Source organism: Brachypodium distachyon, chromosome 2 (genome assembly GCF_000005505.3).
Source record: "Brachypodium distachyon strain Bd21 chromosome 2, Brachypodium_distachyon_v3.0, whole genome shotgun sequence".
Taxonomy (NCBI): Eukaryota; Viridiplantae; Streptophyta; class Magnoliopsida; order Poales; family Poaceae; genus Brachypodium; species Brachypodium distachyon.
Genome location: NC_016132.3, coordinates 21327939 through 21338749, shown reverse-complemented (window position 1 = coordinate 21338749; position 10811 = coordinate 21327939). Strand labels below are relative to the sequence as shown.

The 10811-nt window shown below is 48.0% G+C and overlaps 3 protein-coding genes and 1 long non-coding RNA gene across 7 annotated transcripts; 2 read left to right on the top strand and 2 right to left on the bottom strand.

Annotated features, from left to right (window-relative positions):
• Positions 1-600: 600 nt before the first annotated feature.
• On the top strand, positions 601-5065 carry LOC100825295 (probable anion transporter 2, chloroplastic). The gene is made up of 8 exons (XM_003568289.4): positions 601-2128; positions 2941-3167; positions 3546-3894; positions 3977-4021; positions 4100-4246; positions 4359-4496; positions 4640-4673; positions 4777-5065. Exons 1-8 carry the CDS (start codon positions 1616-1618, stop codon positions 4947-4949), a joined length of 1626 nt encoding a protein of 541 aa, XP_003568337.1. The 5' UTR covers positions 601-1615; the 3' UTR covers positions 4950-5065.
• On the bottom strand, positions 2040-4820 carry LOC112270800. 4 transcript variants are annotated; one of them, XR_002963170.1, is made up of 5 exons: positions 4350-4492; positions 4146-4259; positions 2614-3249; positions 2260-2487; positions 2054-2177 (listed from the first exon to the last, which is right to left on the bottom strand). It is a non-coding gene; the product is annotated as an uncharacterized LOC112270800 (long non-coding RNA). The 4 variants fall into 4 exon arrangements; XR_002963171.1 differs by having other exon boundaries at positions 2054-2172; XR_002963169.1 differs by lacking the exon at positions 2260-2487 and having other exon boundaries at positions 2040-2177; positions 2927-3249.
• A 158-nt stretch (positions 5066-5223) lies between the features above and the next one.
• On the bottom strand, positions 5224-8540 carry LOC100824988. Its single transcript, XM_003568288.4, has 4 exons — positions 8202-8540; positions 8013-8108; positions 5703-5843; positions 5224-5617 (listed from the first exon to the last, which is right to left on the bottom strand). The coding sequence occupies exons 1-4, from the start codon at positions 8433-8435 to the stop codon at positions 5576-5578; spliced, it is 513 nt and encodes a 170-aa protein (XP_003568336.1). The 5' UTR covers positions 8436-8540; the 3' UTR covers positions 5224-5575.
• A 286-nt stretch (positions 8541-8826) lies between these two features.
• LOC100842537 (pentatricopeptide repeat-containing protein At2g46050, mitochondrial) lies at positions 8827-10127 on the top strand. The gene is made up of 2 exons (XM_024458784.1): positions 8827-10046; positions 10115-10127. The coding sequence occupies exons 1-2, from the start codon at positions 8827-8829 to the stop codon at positions 10125-10127; spliced, it is 1233 nt and encodes a 410-aa protein (XP_024314552.1).
• Positions 10128-10811: the final 684 nt, after the last annotated feature.

Here is a 10811-nt window from a genome sequence, read left to right as displayed (position 1 = left end):
GTGGCTTGATTGCGGCTACCTCCACCTTTGCCATCGGGGGAAACCCTTGGTCTGGTGACGGACCCAACAATGGCGGCGTTGCGGTGTCGTTCTCCTCTTTTGAGAGCGTTGTCTTGGTGGCCTTGGGCCCCTTCTGCGAGCATGTTGCCGTCGGTGATGATGATGTCGGTTCCATGCCTAGGACGACGGGCCTCTGAGCGCGATGCACCCCATTGTTGATGCATCTTGGACAATCTCCTTCCTCAGTTCCGGCCTGGTGGTACCCCACTTGCTGATCTTCTCTCTTGGCACTATGGTGGGCTTGTACGGGGCGGTTCTGATGTTGCGGTCATTCTTCGAGAGGCTTGGCGGCGGGCGTGAAGTGATTGTTGAGGTCCTGTGCACGACTTCATTGTCTCGTTTGTCTGGAGCGAAGTGTGAAACTCACCGCAGGCCACAAGGTGCATGCAGCCGTTGTCGGGGCAATGGCACCCGAACGCCTTGGCGCCAGCCTCGTAGCGGCACTCGCCACCGCGGGCGTTGCACGCCACGCAGTCCTTGGGAACCATCCAGCAAGAACCCGTGCCTTGCCTTCCCCTCGTAGTCTCTTAAATGGGATCATTAGTTGCACAAGTTTTGCTAAATGAAGTTAAAAAATGCAAATCTCACTAAATGAGATCAAAACTGTGGAAAAAAGAATTCGCTGCATGTGTACACATTTCGTGCTTCTAGTGATTTTCATGGATGTGACTGCTAATTTACCCTTATATAATCTTACAATGCATAATATCTCAAAAGCGGTAAAGCACCTCTACCTTCCAGGCTTCCATTCCAGGTAAGCCATTTGACATCTCCAAAACTGACACCTTTTTCTTGTGATTTGCCACCGATAGTACCACAACAGTATAGATCCGTGGATGGACTCATGTGTTTGGTTTGTGCATCCTCGCATCCAAAGTTTCGGTCTTTATTTAGACTGTGACCAATTTCTTTTGCACGTGTGCTCGCTGTTTTCCAACTTCAAATACAGTACTCTACTTTTTCTTGTCAATCTCGTGAGCAACTAAGCTCTGACAAAATTTGCACATTTGGTTGGTGCCGCAAACAACTCCGTCCCAAAACAGCAGCTGGCCCTGCCGCAGTGCTGGTCATGGACACCACCAGAGAGATACTGGCGCAGTCCACGTCTTCCATTCTCATCTCATGGAACGGTCAGCCATCGAGCTCCCCGACTTCCATAAGCCCGTCTCGATCTCAAGTCATGGACTCATCGTCTCAGGCCTCCTCGTTTGCCGCTTTGGGTTGATCGGCCGGGTAGGTGGCGACTCGGCGCGGCTGGGCTTGGTAGGTGCCCACCGGGCAACGGCGACTCCCAGCACCAGCAGCACCTTGACCGTTTCCCAATGCACGCCGCTAACAACCCCCGGTTTGATTCTTCTGGGATCAGATGCCCCCAAACCTACTACCACGGCACCTTTCGTCCTTCCCGAGTCCCGATTTATACCACCAACCGTCGATCAATCATGCTGCCTGCTGTTTCCCATTACCATGTGCGGTAATAAGACGCGTCCTCTGATCTCTGCGCATCTCTGAGCTTTTCAGGCTTTCACCTCCTTCGCGCGGATCACTGGGTCACATGGCGTCGATGAGAGCATGCGTGTCTCTGAAGCCGGCCGTGAGCCCGGTCAAGTACAGATCCACGAGGGTCGGGGCGGGCAGCTTGGAGCCGAGAAGCCTGCGGATATCCTCCTCCTCTTCTTCTTCCTTGGACTCAGCCGCGGCTGATGATTGCAGAGGCGTCGGTTGTGCCAGCATCAGCGGGAGGGGCGACGGTGTTGCTGCTGCTGCTGCTTCTTCTTCTGGTTTGGTCGGCGATGGCGGGAGGGCGAGGAGAAGGGGCGGCGGGCGGCAGCGGCAGGTCGTCGCCATGTGCAGCGCCAGCATGGAGGGGGTCCGGCTCGGCGGCGCCTCCGCCGTGGCGGGCAGCGTGCCGGCGCCGGCGTCGGCGCTGCCGGAGCGGGCCAAGGTGGTGGCGCTGGTGGCGGCCGTGATGCTGCTCTGCAACGCCGACCGGGTCGTCATGTCCGTCGCCGTCGTGCCGCTCGCCGCGCAGCATGGCTGGTCGAGCTCCTTCGTCGGGATCGTCCAGGTATGCATCCACACGATCGCGTCTCCTTCTCTGTCCCGTTCTTGCTGAGCTTTAACAGAAAGTGAAGTTAAAGGTACTTTTGCTCAGACATTAAGCAAGAACTTGCTCACAACACAATTAAAGTTTCCAACCTCTAGTTGAGTTTATTGCTCAACAAAGTCAACGGTGCATCAACTTCAGAGTGACGAGATGCATGAACGACTGAAGCAATAGTACATTTTATAACACTGCTATTGGAAATTAATAAGTACTATTTGCATAGCTGTCGTTCATGAACTCATGAGTCACGACGCGAACGTCTTTATACAGTGTGTGCTGGAGTAGTTGTCTCCAGAAAGGTAATATGTCAATGGTCAATTCTGCGTAAGAAATGATACATGGGGATAGGTCAGTGACTCCAGGTGTTTAAAACCACACTTTCCTGCTAGTTACGGCTGCGGCAGTTGGACTACTGAAATAGCCAATTTAATTGAGTTCAGTTTTACCTAGTGACTGGGACAACAAAGATAGGTTGCATCAGTAGCTACCCCACAAGGCTTAACGATTGCAGCACTAGACGTCATTCAGCATGTGTCTGATGGTGTGGTGTGCATAATCTCAACTAGTCGGAGATTCCAACAATGAAGTCATTGTAGCAACCAATAAGCACAAGTACTTTGATCAGAAGACAGCTTTTACCTACTAGCATCAAACTATAGATATGCATGAGTATCTAGGCCAAAACAACCTCAACTTATTCCCTTGTTGTCGTCCATGATTGATGGTGTCCAAATTGACCGACTTGATATTAAATCTTACCACAACTGCTGCAGTCATCATTTCTATGGGGATATGTTTTCTCATCCATGGTTGGAGGAGCTTTGGCAGACCGATACGGGGGGAAGAAGGTGATGGCAGGCGCTGCTGTACTCTGGTCGTTGGCCACTTTCCTCACTCCATGGGCTGCCTCTAAATCGGCTGCGATGTTGCTTGCTGTGCGTGTACTCTTTGGCCTTGCTGAAGGCGTCGCATTTCCGACAATGAGCACTTTCTTACCTAAGTAAGTAGCTCCTTTCACCCATTACATTTACTCAGTAGTGACATCTAAGTAGCTTGCTGCAAGTAACATTAACCTCTGATACCTAAAAAGTAGTAGTCAGAAACATTAAGCTCCACAGCATAATATTATTTATAACTGCCTTGAGATCAATCATACAGTTGTATTCGCTATAAATAACACCTAGGGTTCTAGAAGAAATCCTTTAGCTGTGGATACGTGTTCTTTATCTCATAGTTACAATTTCGGACATTTCAGCCTACACCCTTTGTTGTCCATATCGCCAACCAGTTCTGCCCGTCGATAAAAAGAAACATCATATATTGATGCAATCAAACACAACTGCAGTTCGAGCTCAATTTCTTTTTGAACATGAAACAGGTGGTTCCCAACACATGAACGTGCCACTGCTGTTGGCATTTCCATGGGAGGATTCCATCTTGGAAACGTGCTAAGCTTCCTAGCAACACCGATCATCATGTCACATATAGGCCTCACTGGAACATTTGCCTTCTTCGCTTCACTTGGTTACTTGTGGCTTGCTGTATGGCTGTTGAATGTAGAAAGTGATCCTATCGATAGCCGTACTATAAGCAAATCTGAGCTGCAACTAATTCTAGCCGGAAGAAGTGGATCAAAAGTCAAAGGCAGCAAATTCCCATCCTTGAGAGAAGTGTTGTCAAAGATGGAAATGTGGGCCATCATTGTTGCTAATGTGATAAACAACTGGGTAAGAATAACCGACCATCAGAATTAGAATCTGGTGATACTGTGTCTGGATGTTAACATTTGCAAATCAAAACACCATGCAGGGATATTTTGTCCTACTATCATGGATGCCAGTGTACTTCAAAACGGTATGTTGCCCAAACCATTCTAATTGGTCTGCTCACAACTCTGCTATAAGCAGTAGTTTCTGACCATTATCCCAACAGGTTTATAATGTCAATTTAAAACAAGCAGCATGGTTCAGCGCCATACCTTGGGCGGTCATGGCTCTATCAGGATATGTTGCAGGTGCCTCTGCAGATTTTATGATCAAATCAGGTTTCTCCATTGTGCGAGTTCGGAAAATTATGCAGGTAACAGCATCACCTGAAATCAGTTTTGTACACATTATAGAGTTTACTGACAACTTGCACGAGTTGAAACAGAAGACTCACTACAGTATTAACTTCTCTTTACCTGTTGCAGTCAATTGGTTTTATCGGGCCAGGCGTGTCACTGCTGTGCTTAAGATTTGCCCAAACACCATTGGTTGCAGCAGTTATCATGACCGCCGCCTTGGGTCTGAGTTCCTGCAGTCAAGCCGGGTACTTCTGTAATGTACAGGTGATTGTTCATGTTCCCTCATATTGATCTTATCACTCTACCATCTCTACTCAAAGTACCATTTGTTCTTCTGGATCACTAGCTCCATTAGAACAGTACTTCAATCTGATCAAAATCTGTTTTCATGTTTTTTTTTCCATCAGGATATTGCTCCTAAATACGCTGGATCTTTGCACGGTATGTTTGCAAACATGACAGCATCAGTAGATCACAACACCCACATTTCTGCAATGCGTTCTTCAGCCCTTTTTGTCTGACATCTCTTGTGCTGCTTGAACAGGGATGACGAACGGCATCGGGACAGTGGCTGCCATAGTTAGCACCGTAGGAGCAGGTTACTTTGTCCAGTGGCTGGGATCCTTCCAGGCCTTCCTCACCCTTACGGCGGTGCTTTACTTCAGCGCCACTGTCTTCTACAACACCTACGCGACGGGAGACCTGATTTTTGACTGATCTGACAAGATTCTTTTTCGTGTATAATGTCATATGTACAACTACAGCTTGTAAAATCTCTTCGCCTCCGCTGAGTGGAGCCAAAGAAATGAATAAAATCAAGATTTTCCGATTCATGCGCATAAAATCGAGCACGGCCACAGTGCCTTGCATCGTGCCTGTGGAAGAGCTGTTCAATGAAAATTACCATGTGGGCGGTCTCAGGCTGCAGCCGCAGCGTGCCTGTGGTGAGCCCTGGAGAATAGGCGGGGAGGCGCTCAGAAGCACTGTAGTCTGACATAATCTTGCACCCGATATTGCCTAATTGAATCAGCTTATCAGCGAGAAACCTTTTCTCTGTCTGTCTTCTCTTATAAGAAGTCAGACCTGTCCTTCTGGTTGTAAGAGTACACAAAGATAGTGGATCACTAAGCAACAGCACTGGATATCAGTGGACTCCTTACACTCATTCGTCCATTTAGGTTACATGGTCTCAACTCAATTGGACAACAGTAGCAACATCCTTCACGGTTGCTCACATTCTTATCTACCTCCGTCTGCCTTCTCCCAGTATAGAGAAGTGGTTGCATCATCTGCACTTTATTATCCCAAATCGACTGAAAGCTCACTCGGCTTAAGGAGCCTGGTCAGGAGTCACTCCTGCTGGGCTTGTTCCAAACTGGAATAACCTGGAAATGGAACACGATGAATTAGGACCTGGCAATGTGAAACTTGGTGTTGGCTATAGATTCACATGTGTTTTTGATATCGTACCGTCTCAGAAGATGGTATCCAATCATTTGTGGCAGGGTTGCTTCTGCAAGAAAGGATGTTGGATGAGTAAGCAACAGTCGTCACTTTGAAGGAGCTACCATTGGTGTACAATCTTCCGACTTTGATAAAGCCCGTGCCAGTCTGCAAAGAGAAATGTTACGGCAAGCACATTGTGACACAATCAGAATTTCTGATGTCCACTGAAATGCCATTTGGATAAAGCAAACAAGTATTGTTGTTTCAATCTGAATGATACCAAATGACATGCAATCTCTGTCTCGCTACGAGAACTTCTGAGTTCCTAACAAGTACCAGATACTCCTTTGCTAGCCTAAACATCTTGAAAGTTTTCCATACGACGGTCAGACTATGCAATGAACTGGTAGATCTAAGCTCCCCGGGGTGTGGGCTTATACTGCTAAAAAATGTCTAATGTAACATTTCATATAAGAGTTTTAAGAATAATTCAAATCACTAACAGCTCAATGACATCTAAGTCAAACTTGGTCTTCCAAAATAGTAAAATACCTTGTTCCTACAGTTGGCCACGCCGATAGTTGAGAGGTGGAATTTAGGTACTACCAACTAGTCCAGGCTTCAAAATCATTGCTATCAATTTTTACAAGTTCCGACCACTACCATCCAATGTAGGGACTTGGCCCTAGTGTTTCCTTTTTTTGAGGAATATTGACATTGCGCTTCCTGTAACATTGCATGCAACAAGTAGTTTCTGACCAGGTTTCGTAGTATTCTTACACACAACATTATGACACTTTGCAAGAAGAAGGGCAAAATCAAAACTAGCTGTTTGGCCCCGTACTGTTTTAGAGTATCTTAGTGGTAGTGCAATGCTGCCGATGTATTGCTATCACACTTGCAGCTGGTGGCCCCATATCTAAACTTGTAGGTTTTGGTGAAGTTGACAACATAATTAGGGGACTAATGAAACCTACAAATGTATATTCAGGTTTTAGTCCTTTGGAGATGATTATAAAGTGGATGGAGACCCCATATCTAAACTTGTAGGTTTTGGTGAAGTTGACAACATAATTAGGGGACTAATGAAACCTACAAATGTATATTCAGGTTTTAGTCCTTTGGAGATGATTATAAAGTGGATGGAGACCCCATAATACAAAAAGAGGAAAAGAGTCGGCAAAATTAAATTTTATGCAATCTTCTTTGAATTTGATTCATAGGTATGCCGTACTATTTAGAGGGGTTACTCATTGTTACAGTAGGAGGAAACCTTTTTTGAGCCATACACAACCTATCCACATACGATAGAGAGCCAAACTTCATCAATTTGCTCGTTGGATTGTTTAGTAAAAACAGAGGGTAACTTGGGGAGGAGGAGGACAAGTTCTGTACTACGCCTGGTATGCAGGGACTGTAGAGTTCAAATAAAATGCCTGGTATACTAGGACGGAGGGAGTAAACCTTTTGCTCACAAGATTGATAGTACAAGATAGTTCTTGGCCTTCTGGAAGTCAAATTGAATCACCGATCTCAAATTAAAAGACACAAAGGGACAGAAAATTTATGACACTGGATGCATTCAGATGTTATAATTAACCTAAATTCAATGTTATAAAACAAACACTTGACATTCAAATGCACTATTTTTTTTCCGAATGCTATCACTTTTAATGGATGGATTATCAAGGGAACTTATAGCAGCTCTGGTGGCCAGCGTGCAGGAGTTGCATTAGGAACTGACACCAACAAAATACACCCAGTGTGACTGATTTGTTGGTCCAGAACATACTTGTAATCCTTAAATTGAATGATTTTTCTACTTTATACCTCTTCTGGTATTGAGCTTATACTATCCACTTATCCAGGTTACTCCAGGGCTTTCATCAATGTTCACTATGTTGACCGGCCAATTCTGTTGGAGTTTGATGCTTTGCCGAAGGAGCTGCTGTAGCGTTAAAGGCAAGAATGGAAGTGGAGTTCACCGAATAATTTGAAAGGCATCCACAATTACATGCCATTAAGATTAAAAGTTCATGCTAACAGTGAGAAGTTACTGACTAAATGGTTCTACAAAGAAGAAGGGTACTGAAGCACTAAATATTAGCTTGAACTAAGCCATAAACCACATCTAAAGCAGAATAGGCATGGGAGCCTATGGTGGCGAGACACAAATGAACAAGATGGAGTCAGTTGCCAGGGGATTATGTCTCAAAATCAACCACTTATACAAATCCACGTCACTTATTTTGGGACGGAGGGAGTACAATAAATCATATGCCACATCTACGAAGTACTGATCACACAATCACAGAAACATCTAATTAAGCTTACCGTGTGATGCTGCTTGTCGATGCAGTTGATCCCATCATAATACTGTGTCTCCATGTACTCTTCCCCATTCGCATCCCCTCCATCCAACACCAACTTCTACAAACGACAAAGCAGCACGCTTACATCGATCGGTTCAACAATCAAACAGCAGAAATTCGGAACTCCAAGAACAGCAAAGAAGGCGTCAACCTGGGGCTTCGCCTCGAGGTCGGGGAGCTTGCGGAGCTCCGGAATTTCGTCTCCGCCGGCCGGGGATTCCACCACCGCACCTCCCGCGCCGCCGTCCGACGGGTCGCTGCGCGGCGGCTTGGCCGGGCGTCTCGGGGCAACGCTGTCGAAGTACCCGCGCACCTGGGCCTCCACTCGCGCCGCCTCCTCCGGCGGCAAGCGTGGGTCGCTCCGCGCCGGCCGCGTCGTCGCCATGGTGGGTTGGCTCGCTCGGTCCAAGACTGGGCTGGACCGGCTGATGGTGACTTCGTGATGGAGTCGCCGGTTTCTGGAGTACCAAGTAAGGAATCCGGTGCAATTGTGCACAAGACCAGGGTGGTGGATGCATTTCTCCCAATCCCCAAATTCGCCGCTTCGTGGGCGGGCCGCGGGCGTGGCCAGCCGCTGCCCGCCGCCAGCCAAGCAAAAGCGTGAAGCGCCCGCACGCCACCACCTCCACCCGCTCCGGCCAGCAGCTACCTCGCTGTTACCACCAGATGCAATCCAACTCCGGCGCCGTACTGGTGTCCCCAATTGATCACACGGATCAAAGTTGCTCCAATCCAAATAATGAGAGTGGGAAGGATTCGTGAGCAGAACATACCTGATGTGGCCGCGCGGCCTTCTCTTGCGCCTCCTCCTCCGCGTCACCGCCGGCGCTACTGCCCTCCACGCCTGCGCGCGCATCCATCCGCTCCTCATCAAGTCCGGCCACGCCTCGGACGCCCGCCTCGCTACCGCGCTAACCGACGCCTACGCCAAGTCTGCCCTCGTCAAACACGCTCGCAGGGTGTTCGACGAAACCCCGCGCAGGGACATCGTGCTCTGGAACGTCATGCTCTCCTGCTACTCCTCCCAGGGCCTCCTCCACCACTCATGGGCCCTCTTCACCTCCATGCAGAGGACCTCCGGCCTCTCCGGCGACGGCTTCACCTTTAGTGCCTTGCTCAGTGCCCGCGCTCCTTCGTCTGCCTGCAGCCAACACCTGGGGCTCCTGGCACATGGCCTTGTTCTCAGGCTAGGCCTCCACTTGGACCTTGTCGTCGCCACTGCGCTCCTCGACATGTATGCAAAATCCGGCCGAGTCACGGACGCTCGCCAGGTGTTTGATGCCATGCTGCTCAGGAGCACCGTCTCTTGGAATGCCATCATTGTCTGCTATGGCCACCATGCTGGAGGCAGTGAAGCACTGCAGATTTTTGTGTCCATGCTCAGGAATGATGATGGGTGCTGCTGCCAGCCCGATGAGCTCACGCTTGCCAGCTTGCTTAGTTCCTGTGCCAACATGGCGGCTGCCTATGAGGCTACCCAGATTCACGCTTATGCCCTTAAAAGGGGCTTACAAGGATTTTTGCAAGTAGCAAATGCTCTCGTCATGGCCTATGGTAAGAATGGCTTTCTTCAACAAGCAACCCAGACATTTGCTACCCTCCATAACCCCGACATAGTTTCATGGTCATCCATGGTTTCTTCCTTTGCCTACCTTGGGCGTGCCAAGAGTGCAATCCATGTGTTTGAGAGAATGATCCAACAAGGCGTGCGGCTTGATGGCATTGCATTTCTTGGAGTTCTTTCTGCGTGCAGCCATGCTGGGCTCATTGAAGATGGCTTAAAGTATTTTCTTATGATGATGGACTACAAAATTGATCCATGTCCGCAGCATTTTGTCTGTTTAGTTGATCTTCTGGGGAGAGCTGGCATGGTTCAGGATGCCTACGACGTTTTAATTAACATCTCCTGCCAAACAAACATTGATGTTATTGGAGCTTTCCTTGGGGCCTGCAAGACGCGAGGCAACATTGAGTTGGCAAAGTGGGCTGCCGATAGGTTACTCCATCTGGAGCCAAACGAACCAGTAAATTACCTGCTTATATCTAATGCTTATGCTGCTACAGGAGCTTGGAGTGAGCTTGCGAAGGTTAGAAGTCTGATGCGGAACATGTGCGGCAAAAAGGTACCCGGTTGTAGCTGGATAGAAATAGCCGGAAAGGTTCAGACATTTGTCTCCAACGATATTTTGCTCCAACGATCAACAGAGATGCGAGAAATGATGGAACTTCTTTCTCAATTCGTGAAAAAGGAGTGCAAGGAAGACGGTCTTTGCAAGGATCCACGTTTAATTTGAGATGTAATATATAGTGATTTGACTGACATCCGCAATCTACATTATCAACGTGCCCAAGGCATGCAGCCCGGGCCCCTGGGCTAGGTGCCTGCCTTGGGCTCCTGCAACCAAACAGACCCTTTTCCCATACGTTCAAATTCTTGAAAAAATAGAACGAAGGAAAAAGGAAACAGCCTGACATTAGCTGCAATCAAGCCCAAAATTTTGATGAAAATTGGTAAACAAGCAATAGAAACTTCAAACGAATAGAGACCTTTTGGATGATAAAAAAATTCTACCGTGCAACCACCAAGATCATGATGCTAATATAGATCACGAGTTAACCACTAGACGTGCTGGCTAGTATCGGAACAAGAGTCGGGGTAGCGCTTCGATGTAGTGTAGTCGTACATGCCTGCTCCTCGCGGATACCTGGTACAATTTGTCCAAGCAGATCTGTTCTCAAGACTTGAGCGTGGAGGTCATGT